This window comes from Camelina sativa, chromosome 16 (assembly GCF_000633955.1).
Source record: "Camelina sativa cultivar DH55 chromosome 16, Cs, whole genome shotgun sequence".
Lineage (NCBI taxonomy): Eukaryota > Viridiplantae > Streptophyta > Magnoliopsida > Brassicales > Brassicaceae > Camelina > Camelina sativa.
The window spans coordinates 16117022-16131873 of record NC_025700.1 but is presented as its reverse complement, the minus strand read 5'-3'; the positions used below and the strand labels follow the sequence as shown (position 1 = coordinate 16131873).

Below are 14852 nucleotides of genomic sequence, written 5' to 3'. Positions count from 1 at the left end.
AAAAAAAAAAAAAAAAAAAAAAAAGAGTTGTACATCGGCTATCTTATCCATGAACCAGTACATAATAATTATCCTTTGAAAGGCTATATAGTAGTGTTCCAAAATTAAAAAAAAAGGCTATCAATAGATAGTACTCCGTATGCCTTATGCATGCATTAATAAAAATATATCAAAATGCGTAACTCGAAAAGCAAGCGCAATCTATGCATGACAAAAGCTTTTGGATATCTCTTTCTGTTGTCCTTGATTAGTTTGTTAATTAATACATTTATCTAAAAGCAATATACAGTAGTGCTAATCTTTTTTTAAGGATAAATCAATCTTCAAACCAAAACATTAATTATACTTTGTCATTTCTATCGAAGTTCTATGACGCAACTCGTGACAGGACAACAAAAAAAACGTCTAGGCATACTAGATTAAGTTATAATAAGTTATTGATTGCTACTTCTCTTATAATAATATTTTAATGTTTATGAATGATCAAGCAAATAGAATTTTCAGCAGTAAATTGTCTGGTTTAGTTTCGAAAAAAATTGTTTGGACGTGCTATCCTTATTCTCGGGATAGCATGCGTTCTCAATTCTCATATTTTTTTTCGTCTCTAAAATTGTATTTTTCTCTAGTTAGCCATGTTTATTATTCGTGTTCTTATTAGTTCGACGAAAGTTTAATCCGTAGTAGAACTCGAATATTTTATGTTGATCTTTCAACGATCCTGACAAGGAAATAATTACATGTAGCTTGCTTGAACATGTAATATTCTTGTATTACTAGTTGACAAGGAACAAAATTGCAAGTGGAGATCGTTGTTGGTCCCAAAAATTTTGTCTGCTTGACTTTTTCTCATGTTATAGATACAACATTTTACTTCGAGAACTAGTGGCGCCATAAGTTTGAAGACTCGTAACCGACGACAAAAGAATGGACTTATAACTAACCAACAAATGTAAAGGGCAAAAAACTTAACCGGCTGGTGAAACTTTGTTTATTGGTCCCATGCCATATAATATTTCTGGCTCTCAATGCTTTGATTATGTTTCCTTTATCAACGCTTTATATGGTCCTTTACATATATATAGATTAATTTTTTTCCGGTCGGTGAATGTTACTCAATTATATGTCAGTGAAAAATTTCTCATTTCTACTGAAATAAAAATGGTTATTACTACGTACTCTGATAATTAACATATTAACAATATTGTACAAAATTTATTTTACAGGGAAAAAAACGTAAAGATATGGAAACAAACATCCATGTGATAGACAAGAAAAAACTAGGTATTTTATCAAGTCGATCTACCCTCAAATCCCAAATAAACAAAAAAATACTATTAAAGCATCCAAAATCAAACCCAAGAAATCCAAATGAATTACATATATATAACTGAAGCAATCAGACAAGAACAAATCGAAAAAAAAAAACAATTTGTTTTATGGGTGTTCTAACCAAGATCTGATGGAGTTGATGACGCTCAAGAGAGTTTGGATTATATATGAGCGTTGTTGATATTAGCTACATTGGTAGTCTCGTATACTGGCAAGCCTCCACGAGACAACTCGTAGTTTTGCAATTCGAAGAGATCAGAACTTGAATCACTCTCCATTCCATCATCATATCCCTCTCTCTTTATTCTCTGATCATCATCTTCATCATCAGCCCAGTTGCTCTGATTCTCCGAGAGGCTCTCCATCACCTTGAGTTTCTCGTCCAGCCACGAGTAGTCTTTGTGGGTCTTCTTTTCCTCTTCTGCCTCTTGTTTGGTAGCAGAAGTGTAATTCAAGAACTGCTTGTAGTTCTTGGTGGGGGTGTTCAAATAAGGAGGAGGAGTTCTGAAACCTGAGCTTGATGACGACAGTAAAGATTTTGATGATGATGATGTCGTAGTGGTGGTTGAATTAGATCTGCTTGAGCTCAAGAAATGGCTTATACTGCTTCTTCTCCTCCTCTTCATCCATCCTGCTCCGGTGACCTCCTCTTCCACTTCGGGATCTGTTGCCTTCGAATTTGACTTGGGCTTGTTTTTCTTTGAGCCTGATTGATGGAACAGAGAGTTCAAGAAGCTCGCGATTTTACCACCTGGTGAGCTAGGTTGCTTGTGTCTCACGTTACTAAGTCTCTCCTTGATTGTTGTAACTTCATGATGATCTTGGTGAAGATGGTGAACCTGTTCAGAACATCTGATCGGCAAATCTAAGCTGATTCTTCTTCCTCCTCCTAATATTCCCCATTTCCTACGATTCTCCTCTCTTGCCGCGTTATAGCCATACTTTTGTGTGTTTCTATGGTCGCCGGAGGAGGCTTCGTTGTAGCCGGAGAAGTACACAGCGGCTTCGAACACGTCAAGCTCGCCAGAATTGCGCTTGTGGGTCAAAGATATTCTCCTGGGAAGCTTATCTGGCTCTGCTGATGAGATCCCTTTCATTGACATAATTATCTTTTAGGGTTTGAGAATCAGATACTTGGATGATCCAAGAGTCTCTTTCTATGCTTGATTTGCGGGGAATGAGGAACAAGTTGATAATGGGATGATATAATTAATATAATGTGTGTAGGTTTATATAACAATTGATGGTGATATATGTAACTCCATCATTAAATAAACTAAGGTCGTAGTATGTGAATATACGGGTCGTAAACGTATCATGCGATACTCATACGTTGATATTAGTGGATTACGATAGTTTATTTTTATTTTATTTTCGGATTGTAAATGTTTTGAATGCTAATTAGAGCTTTGGAGAGACACAAGTCATAAGAGTTTGTGTGACCCACTAGTGGGTGAAGAACTTAATTGAAGGAGAAAGGTGGGCTCATTTGATTTTATGAGCTTTCTGATAAGGTGTAGGAAATTAATTGATTGTATTTATGATAATGTGGGGCTATCGTCTCTTGTTGCCTTAGATTCCAATTTCGAGTCTTCTTTTATTTTCGGATTTAATTTTGTCGTTCGTTTTTTTAAAATCTTTATGTACATCAAACCATACACAACCCATGATTCCATTAAATTTGTATAGATGAATGCATACATACATATGTATTATGTACACCAATTAGTTACATATGAAGAAATATTACTTATTTGAATGGCGAGTAGGGATGTACATTTTTGTGTTCCATAAACGTTAGGCAAAAAGCACTTTGCATTGCCATTGACACAATATGCAAAACATGAAAGACTCCCAATTAAATTATGTAATACGCAAACACAACTTGTTCCGGGTGTTTTATATGTCCGATTTAAATTAGGACTATCAGCCTCTGTTTGGAGAACGAATTTGCTTTTTGAAAAAAAAAATAGTAAACATTACATGAAAATCCTACTAAATTATCCTTATTAACTAAATTTTTTTTGTATTTTCTTATAAATTAAAATTCTATAAATTCTAAAAATTATTTTTATTACAAAATACAAACCTTACATAATTTCTACTTGACTATAATTTTTAAAATTAAAAATAAATTATAAGATTTATAAAAACTTATCATATATAGCTTTTCTAGTCTCTATTTTCAATTCTAGCTAAACTTAATGAGTTATGTTTAAGTGCCATTATTTTTTGATGAAGATGAGCTTCGAAGTCACTCCTCCATGAGTCCATGATATTTAAATCTTTAATAAACTATTTTGAAACTCAAGTTAATGCTTTCTTTGATAATCATCCTCATCAGTAGCATTCATATTTGATCAAAATTAAAATACTTTTTTTGTCATTTATATCTTAATTTCTGTTTTCTATATAAATGTCGTTTTATATTTTCAATGCATATATATTTCTAGGTTGTAATGTATTAATTAATAAAAACATTGAAAATATATTGGATATTAATAAGGGTGTAGAGTGAAAATTTTGAATTTTTTGTTTTATAGATGTGTGAAACACCCAATACATAATCTGAAGAAGAGGGAATAATTATTATTCTACTTAGATGTGTCGTACATATAAATTTTAGTCGTGTTTTCGAAAAATAATAAATTAGAAAAATTGATATATATATATATATATATCTATATATTTCCCTTCAGAATTTGTTAGAAATACCTTTTTAGAGATATGACTTTTCAAACATACCTTTTTTAACATTTTTATTTTTGCCTCTTTTGCACAATTACAATATGTTAAATTAATTTTTAAAACTTTTTTAGGTTTGACTTCTCTATTTTATATTTAGTGTATAGTTTTTAGGGATTAGGGTTTAGTATTTGGGGTTTAGAGTTTAGAATTTAGTCATTGTATATATTAAAAAGTGGTATTTTTGAAAATAGATAACATGAAAGTGTATTTTTTTTAAAAGTGACATAGAAAAAGAAGTATTTTTTTCTAAACCCTAAACCCCAAATACTATAGCTTACCCCTAAAAACTATACCCCAAATATAAAATACAAAACCCAAACCTTAAAAAAAATTAAAAATTAATTTAATATATTGTATTAGTGTAAAAGAGAAAAAAAAATATTCAAAAATAAGGATATTTTTGAAAAAGAACATTTCAAAGAGGATAATTCTAACAAATTTTCATATTTTTTTATGAAACAGATTTGGACTTTAGGTTGGAAGTAACGGTTGGTAATATATACGGTAATAGTCGAACACCTTCCTGAAACAAAAACTCAACATCCCTCCCAAGAAAAGATTTGAAACCAAGTGAACTATCACCTTGGTAGTAAATTGATATTGCAGTTTTTATGTCAGTTTAATTCATTTGAAATAAATGTCCAAAATTTTGGTAAATATTTTTGCCATTACCGACTTTTGATCATTTAGAATCTTTCACATATTAAAGACTGAATCTTAATTTGAAATTTATATCAATGTTTGAGTAACAAAGAAAACTTGTTGATAAACGTAATTCCAAGATTTTTCAAAACACAAAAGCTACGAAACCATTTTACAAAAAAATTCAAATTCTAGATTAATACGTGCCAGTGCCNACATAATCTGAAGAAGAGGGAATAATTATTATTCTACTTAGATGTGTCGTACATATAAATTTTAGTCGTGTTTTCGAAAAATAATAAATTAGAAAAATTGATATATATATATATATATATCTATATATTTCCCTTCAGAATTTGTTAGAAATACCTTTTTAGAGATATGACTTTTCAAACATACCTTTTTTAACATTTTTATTTTTGCCTCTTTTGCACAATTACAATATGTTAAATTAATTTTTAAAACTTTTTTAGGTTTGACTTCTCTATTTTATATTTAGTGTATAGTTTTTAGGGATTAGGGTTTAGTATTTGGGGTTTAGAGTTTAGAATTTAGTCATTGTATATATTAAAAAGTGGTATTTTTGAAAATAGATAACATGAAAGTGTATTTTTTTTAAAAGTGACATAGAAAAAGAAGTATTTTTTTCTAAACCCTAAACCCCAAATACTATAGCTTACCCCTAAAAACTATACCCCAAATATAAAATACAAAACCCAAACCTTAAAAAAAATTAAAAATTAATTTAATATATTGTATTAGTGTAAAAGAGAAAAAAAAATATTCAAAAATAAGGATATTTTTGAAAAAGAACATTTCAAAGAGGATAATTCTAACAAATTTTCATATTTTTTTATGAAACAGATTTGGACTTTAGGTTGGAAGTAACGGTTGGTAATATATACGGTAATAGTCGAACACCTTCCTGAAACAAAAACTCAACATCCCTCCCAAGAAAAGATTTGAAACCAAGTGAACTATCACCTTGGTAGTAAATTGATATTGCAGTTTTTATGTCAGTTTAATTCATTTGAAATAAATGTCCAAAATTTTGGTAAATATTTTTGCCATTACCGACTTTTGATCATTTAGAATCTTTCACATATTAAAGACTGAATCTTAATTTGAAATTTATATCAATGTTTGAGTAACAAAGAAAACTTGTTGATAAACGTAATTCCAAGATTTTTCAAAACACAAAAGCTACGAAACCATTTTACAAAAAAATTCAAATTCTAGATTAATACGTGCCAGTGCCATAAAACCAAAAATAATAATAATTTAAACTCACTATTTCATCAATTTCCAATGAAATAATTTGAATGGATTCCGGCTACTTACAGCTAGATGAACAGGAGAAATTTGAGACAGGACTCTAAAGTCTGTGGTGCAACAATCACTTGGATCAGTAATGAGTTTCTAATATCTTATCTTATCCGTATTGTTTTCTAAGAAAATCATTGTCGTAGCCAATCTTACAAGCAAATTGTTGGTGTTTCGGTATCTGGAGTCTGAAGTGGAGCCAATCGTTTATATTGGAGTAGAATTATGTGTTTGGTATAATTTTGGAGTAAAGATATCAACCAATCCAAAATAGTTTGGCCCGGAGTTTAAAAGGAGTATCCATTACCGTTCTAAATATCCAGGGATCGTAATTTTGGTCTAATCTAGAATCCACTTAAATTTTTGGCTGGATGCTATAAATCATGGAAACAAAAAACAAATGAAAAACGAAGCGTTAGCTAGTTTGATAAGATTAGTCCGGAACTGTTTTTATATAGAAGTGTAATCCGTTTTTATCGTAAAAATCTAGATATTTTCAGTTTAGAAAATTGTTGGCTCCTCTTTATCCGATTTGAACATAATCAAACATCAGATGATCAGATTTAACTTTATAAAAGACGGGATTTTATATAGGTTGTAAATCAAGATTATGATATCTTTCTATATACATTTAGCAACTACCGAGAAAGATATAAAGATGAAAAGTCGGCAAGGTCACGTTGTATAGATTCCATAATAAATGGTTACAAAGGCAAAACATAGACATGACACGAATAGTAAGTGGCTAGCATGAGATTCGAGCCCACACGTGCGGTGACAATCCAAGGGAGATGGCACGTGATATGGTTTGGGTGTACCGTCGTACAACTACAAAAAGACATAACTAGAAAAAGGGTTTTGTCTTGGAGCGTTAGAAGTTGACAATGATACGTTAATTAAGAACACTTGAGCCAGTTTGGAAAATAGACAGTTCCATCTAAATCTCAATCATACCTAACCAATCCCTGATATGCAATCATCTTCTCAAATATTGTAACAATTTCGGATATCCAATTCTAGTAGCCCAACATCGGTCGAAGTTAATATTAAAGAAAAAAAGAAAAGATTTAAACCTGCACGACTTGGTTATCTAGACATATTCCCTTTAAAAGCTCCCCAAAGTCGACTTGTAGAGTTACCAACACCTTCATTTCATACAAACTTGTCACCTTTAGATTAAGAATACTAACATTTTTATCGTATAATTAATAATACTTATAAATTATAATAATACTTATAAATGTACGTTAAATTATTCGATATTAAAATGATAGCTGTAGTATAACATAAATAATGACTTCGCTGGACGATGTGTACCTATTATGATCGTATACATAAGTACATAACATATATATGTCGATTAATTTTGTTTGCCCAAAAAAAAACGATTAATTTTATCAAATAAACGATTCACCCCATGCTATGATTGTGAAGACAATATCTAAAATTTGGAGGAATTTGTGGAAGATATAAAAGAGATAAATGAGTGTGTAAGATAGCTTTCTTTTGTTGCGAACCTCAGCATTCTTAAAGTTGCTTCTTATGGGCTTATGGTTATACTTCTCTCACCAGTCACTCTTTCTGCCAAACACTTCCCATGTCTGATCTCATTTTCCTCCTTTAGATATTATCTTCTCCATTTGCATAATAACACACTTAAATAAACAAGGAACAGTTTTGGTCGATAAGCCCCCAAAAAATAAAGAAAAGAATAACAAGAAAACTTGAGAACACGATAAGCTATAATTGGGCCCATTTAACCCAATAAGTGAATCGTATTTGATCAAAATGGGCTCATATGTTTGGCCCCACAGATGACAACTCTTAACACAGCACTGTCCATCTTTTTGAGACAACACACTATGGTAGTGTGGTGGTGGTGGGTCTTGAAAGATAGAACATTTCTAACCATATGACAACTTTCATACACCACAATTTATAGATATACTCTATATTTTTCATATGCAAACTAAAAAGGGATGACACAATTTTTTCTTCTTCTTTCCGAGAAGGAGGGGAGAGAGATAGAGTGCATTAAGTGAAATTGCTTGTACATTGGAATATATAATCATTGGAGCTGTATACATTTAATCATATTTTGATGACGACTTTTCAAATCTTAATATTATAATTGAATGTACTATTTTTATAAAATACACTTAATCATAAAATTAAGTTTAATCTAGAAATATACTTAATCATAAAAAAAAATTTATATATTTAAATATATCATCATCATCTAGTTAGATAACATATATGAGATAAACAATCTTTAGTAAGTATTCAATATATATATACTAGATGAGGACCCGCTCCCGATGTCCGGGTTTAAAGTCTTATAAATTAAATTAAATTTAATAAAAATATATTAAAATTTGTTGTACGTTATTTATCAATTTTATTTTTATTATAATACACTGGTTTATATCCATTTACAATTTTTTTATGTGTGTAAATATTAAAAGTGTATTTTTACACTTAAATATACTTTATATTACAAATTTATTCTTTATCACCACTTAGAAAATGTCTATATGAATACATTAAGCCAACTATTTTACTTTAACTTTTGCATAGTTTTTTAATTACTAAAATTGTTGGCTCAAAAAACATTTTGAATAAAAATATATTACATAATATACTAATCAATGATGTATCATCATAATAATGTATGACCACCATGGAGAAAACCTCGGTTCCACCCTCATCCTTTATGGAGAGAACCTTGCGTCCAACCTCCTCCACCGTGGAGAGAACCTTGGCTCCGCCTTCCTCCCTTAGGGAGATAACCTTGCGTCCAACCTCCTCCACCTTCCTCTCTTGGGAAGATAAACTTGCGTCCAACCTTCTCCACTATAGAGAGAACATCGGCTCTGCCCTTCTTATGTGTGGAGAGAACATGTTCACGTCTTTTTGCTATCTCAAAATGGCTTGCTCCGACAACCAATGAAAGTAAAAACCTTTTTCTAACGTCACAAAATCTTTTGATAGTAATTAATTTTAAATTTCCCAATGTATTCTTAGAAGTATCTTTGACACATCATGATGTAGGCTCTGTCTATGTACGCCTCAAACGCCACCTTGCTTAGTGAGCCCATGTTCACTCTCAGTCCATGGGCCCACCTTCCTAAATGGGTCCTACATCTATTCCCGGTCCATGGACCCACCCATATTCGATGGCCGGTTTGTTACGTCTGAGAGGCTTTAAAAACTTGTTTACCGACCCTACAAATCAACAAATGATATTTTCCTGTGTTTTGTCCTCACTTACACAGTTTCAAAAATCACTTCCAGGAAGGTCACCCATCATGAAATTCTCTTAGGACCTTTGACCAGAAAAATAAGTGCATTTTAGTGACATATGTTGTTAAAATCAATTCTTTTAGCCGCAAACCAGGGTGTCACAGTCTTTGAGCTCATATGGATCTATCAACAATGATTTACGTTTTTCTAATCTATCGATCTATGTTTGTTGTAAGCTTGTGTTTGATTAGCCTATTTTATCAATCTATTAGGTTGATGAGCTTCTAATTGTTATCTCCCTTTGAGATTGATTGAATAATGGTAGCAATTATGTTTGAAAAAAAAAGGGTTTATGACCAACCATTGAAAAATTAGAAGAAAATTAATTTGACATACATAATTAAAGAAATAATTGAAAATTATAAGCACAGTAATATATGAATCCCAAATAATTCAAAGATAAAATATAAATTAAATAAAACACTTTAAAATATAGTATTAGGAAAAAAATGCATATATTAATTTTTTTTTGGATCAACATATTAATCTTACCTATTCTCTACTGAAAAGGTAAAAAGTAGGAGAAAATTTTGGTTTAAAAAATAAGAAAAATTTATCTTCCTATTAAAAAAGATTTCCCAATTAAACAAAGTTGAAAGCAGTGTTTTTGAATAAATTATTTAAATATGAAATGATCTATGTATATATATACAAAATTTAAAATTAATAATTAACTCTATATTTTCTTTAATCCCTTTTTCTATTTTTTTTGTAGAATTAATAACTTAAAATTAAAAATAAGTAAATTTTATTATATAAAGCTGGGTTTTGAAAGTTAGCCTTAACAAGATTTTGACATGTGTCAAGTTATCAATCTCAGATTTTGACAAGTTATCAAATATTTTAGTTTTGTTGTAATTAAATTTCTCTTCTATATAATATATATATATATATATTACTAGATTAAACATATCCATCGTAAAACTCCCAATTGATAACAATGAAGCCAAATTCATCGCAAATCCAATGAAATCATTGAAAAATTCCGATAAAATAAAATTCGTCGCGAATTTTGTCGGCGTTCGCTGTGTTTTCTTGTGACCAAAATATGTTTTTTGCTGAAAGTATTATCACTTTACATTAGTTTTCTAGATACCACATATTGAAATTTCGTTACAAAATACATCATCTGAAGTTTTCTAAGTGTTGTTTAGGTCTTTGTTTTTGTTTCACAAAAAGATGTTGTTTCAATTAAAGAATAAAACATAGTTTATTTTTACAAAATAAACTTTATTACGTAAACAAAAATTATTTGTAAGATACGAAGATACTAAAAAGGTAAAAATTATTTTAATGCGGTCAAAATTATGTCTAATTTGAAACAGAGAGAATACAACTTTTGAAATTCAAGATGCTCACCAAATGCATAAGTTGCAGACATATAAACCAACAAAAAACAACAACATCGCTTGATATACTTTAGTTATTCAAATTAATAAGACGCCATAATAAAGAAGAGATAGAGGAATAATGAAGCCTCAAGGTCAACTAAGCCTTAGATGAGACACATGGCTCGGGAGCTTAATCTTAGGTCCGTCCATTAGCTTATCCACCGTTCTTCGGGGGTGTCGGAGTGGTAGGGGAGGTCGGGGTTGTTGGGGTAGTCGGAGTCGTTGGCGTTAATGGTGTCGTTGGCGTGGTAGGGGTTGTTGGTGTCGTTGGCGTGGTCGGTGTTTTTGGCGTGGTTGGGGTGTCTGGCGGGGTTGGGATGGCTATTTTGTTTGAGATAACCGGAATATTTTGAATAACTGGGATAGCCGGAATGGCCGAGATAGCCGAGATGGCCGGAATGGCCGGGATAGCTGGGATGGGCAGGATGGCCGGAATGGCAGGGATGGCCGGGATGGCAGGGATGGCCGGGATGGCCGACAATAATCTAGCAGATGTGTAAGTAAAGAACAGGAGGTTTAGAGCAAGGAAGAGAGCAAAAGAAGTTCTTGAAGTCATTTGTTTGTCGAGTGGAAAAAGTAAGTAGCTAGTAGTGTATTTAGTATTCTTTTAAGTGTAGTGTTGGCATTTATTTATAGGAAACTTTTATTCCTAAATCTAGGACTGGATAAAATATCTGAAACCCAAAAATTTAACCCGAAACCGATTAAAAATATCTGATCCGAACCCAAATTCGAACATTAGAAATATACAATCGGATGCTTTTAGTAAATGAAATGGGTACCCGAACCCGATTGGGTATATCCGAACACCCGAACAAATACCTGAAACTATCCAAAGTTATATCTAAAGTTATATATATATATATATATATATATATATATATTTAACAATAGATTGAGTTAACTTACAAGTTTCAGAAGTAATTTATAATCACTATTATAACTTATAAGATAAATTAGTTTTTATTTTTAAATATGTCAATTTTCATCTGTTAATTTAGTTAGATTATATAGTTCTAACTTTGAATTTGATGTCATTTGATGTTTTAAGAAGTAAAAAATTATCGGCTTGTAAACTTGGATTGATAACTTTGGTTTTTTATATTTATGATTATAGTCATTTTTAATGAATTTGGATTAATTTCATTTTTTTGAATTCAGATTGATTACGGGCTCTTTTTTGTTGGTTTGGATTAAAAAAGTTACAAATTCGTTCCGAAACCAAAATATAATTTGAGGCTTTAGGTGAAACCCGAAAATATCTAAACTCGATGGGTGTTTACCCAAACCCAACCCGAAATCTAAATATATCCGAATGGGTCTTTTGTTTCTAAACCCGAAAACCCAAAACCCGAATGGGTACCTGAATGTCCACCCCTACCTAAAACTATACATAATTTATACTATAATTGTCAATCAAATAGCTTTCATAAATTTTAAAGTATATTCCACATTACATATATTATTTTCTATTATATATGAATTTGAAATGTTATTTATATGTGTTTGTTATACCCACAATACATATATATAGAGATCCGCTTGTAAATATATATACATATTTAAACTTTAAACTTACTTTTCCAAGTATTCATTGATTTAGTCTTTTAGAGTTTTTGAAACAAGTCACCTAAATATTCATGAAACATGCACACTTTGAAAAACCCAATTAATACTATTAAACACTATATTATTTTCAATAAAATATTATTGATGAAAATTTTATTTTATGATTATGGAATATAGAATTAGATTTTTGACATTATTTTCATAATATAGTTTATTAATGCCAACTATTATTTAACTTAATACTACGTATAAAGCTTCAATTCTTTAGATGAAGAAGATAATACAGTAAAACCTCTATAAATTAATAATGTTGGGACTAAGACATTTTATTAATTTATAGTGATATTAATTTATCTATAAATCAATAATTATTATTTTATAGTGTAAATTAATAATATTAATTTATAGATATATTTTTAATTGTTTATTTTTTAAAAAATTATGAATTGGAACAACTATAGCAAAATAAGATTAAACTTTCGGATGTTATAAATTTTATGGTTTAGGAATTGAACTTGTAATATTTAGAAAGCACTATTTACAATAAATTACAAATATTATAGACAAATTGACTTATACACATGAGACACATAAATTCAAATCTATGAATAATAATATCAATTCTCCTATTTTAATAATCTGTCAAATTATCAAATTGTAAATGATGCATATCTAAAAATTAAAACTTTAAATTTTAATTATTTGTATGACATGTTATAAAATATTTTAGAGATATTATTATAGGTTGAAAATACAACATTACAATTGTTCTATAGAATTGAGCTTTAGGAGAAACATACACTATTATATCAGTATATATATATATATATATATATATACATAATTATTAATTTATGATATTATTGGGACCATATTTTTTATAAGGAGATTTCGAAAAAATTATTATCTTATTATCTTATCGAATATTGTTAATTTTTACACTAGCCCGACTTGGGACCAGCAAAATTTATTAATTTATAGTGTTTATTAATTTATAGAGTATTAATTTATAGAGGTTTTACTGTATATGAAAATGCAATCTATTACTTTCACATGTGTCATCATCACTCTATTCTGTAGTTTCCAAAAATATAGTATAACTACATAGTCGTTCCACAAGAAAATAAACTCTTCGTTTTTTTGTGCAAAAAGGAAATAGAGTTGTAGTTGAGATATTTTATGGTAGAAATGATCTTACGTCGCGCCCTTTAACAAGTTGGTTGAAATAAACGACATAATGTATTAATGTTTGTAGTGTCCGTTTATAACCGACGTTAGCCACCTATATGTATAAACAAAACCACGTTAGCACTTGTTTATTTTGTAGTGTTGTAATGTAATGTTGAGAGGCATTAAATACTTTTGATTTTGAAGATTGATAAGATAAGTGTGTATGAATGAACAAAGATATATGGAAGGAGTGGCGTTGAATTATTTACCAGGTTGGCTTTGAATTATTTACCAGATTGTCATTTGCCTTTTCGCTTTTTTTTTATTTTGTTTTCGTGTTTGTTGCCATTAGCCAAACAAGATACATCCACCCATTTTCACGATTGGACACGAAAAAAAATTCATTATTTGGATTTTATTGTTTTCAAAAAAGTATTATGATATTTTTTAGAGTGAATTAGCTGTATAACCAAAATCAATAATATAATTAAGAATATAGCAGTATAATTGAAGAAATTAGAAGAATAGTAGAAAATGTATAGAAAATTACTATTTTGGTGTTTTAGGGGTAGTGGTGGTGGTGGCTGGAGTCCGACTGTGATGGCCGGCGAGGGTTGCCGGAGTCCAGCGGTGGTGGTCGGTGAGGGTTGCCGGAGTCCGGCGATGGTGGCCGGTGATGTGACCGGAGGTGGTGGAAGGAGAGGATGGTGGTAGTAGGGGAGTGGGGATTGTGGTGGTAGGATGGTGGAGATGGTGGTGGTGGGTGGTAACAAGGGTAAATTAGTATATATTATAGTTTATATAGAGTATATTAGATTTGTATGATTAGAATAGTTAGTTGTTAAATTATAGTTTTTTTCTTAGTCAGAGACTGCAATTCCCCTATTTTTTACTTGTTTTTTATAAAAAAAATTTTAACAGGAAATTGTTTAAACGAAGTCCAACCTAAATTTTCAACACCCACAAAATTCAGAGTTTTCTTGCTCTCAAAAATTTCGACATGTGAGTATGTGACAAAGTTATAAAATGCAAACTTTTTCTTAAGTATATGTATGTGATCCATAACCTATATAGATATGAAAGATTTCACATTTTCAAGCAAGGATCACCAACCCACCACGACGTGGTTCTCATGTGACCGTAAAAGTGTTGAACCTTTGACTCATATTCTTTTGTTATTTGAAAAATTTGTCCTTTAAAAATTTGTACTATTTGGAAGTGAATTTGAAGTAAAATTTTACAATTTTCTTTTTTTACTATTTATGCATAGAAAATTTTCAGCTTACGAATATTTTTGTTATTTACGATCCATGACTTTGTAGGAATTATATCCGTTGGTTGACCATGCAAAAGGAAAACTTCAAGTGAGATGAAAAA

The 14852-nt window shown here is 30.4% G+C and overlaps 1 protein-coding gene and 1 long non-coding RNA gene across 2 annotated transcripts; one reads left to right on the top strand and one right to left on the bottom strand.

The window, feature by feature from the left end:
- Positions 1179-2723, bottom strand: LOC104750744 (protein BIG GRAIN 1-like E). The gene has a single exon (XM_010472584.2). It carries the CDS (start codon positions 2430-2432, stop codon positions 1491-1493), a length of 942 nt encoding a protein of 313 aa, XP_010470886.1. The 5' UTR covers positions 2433-2723; the 3' UTR covers positions 1179-1490.
- On the top strand, positions 13630-14852 carry LOC109129600. Its single transcript, XR_002035889.1, has 2 exons — positions 13630-13747; positions 14798-14852. It is a non-coding gene; the product is annotated as an uncharacterized LOC109129600 (long non-coding RNA).

Bases quoted from the DNA above. Each gene is read 5' to 3' on its own strand.
- LOC104750744 (XM_010472584.2), bottom strand. From the start codon at position 2,432: ATGTCAATGAAAGGGATCTCATCAGCAGAGCCAGATAAGCTTCCCAGG.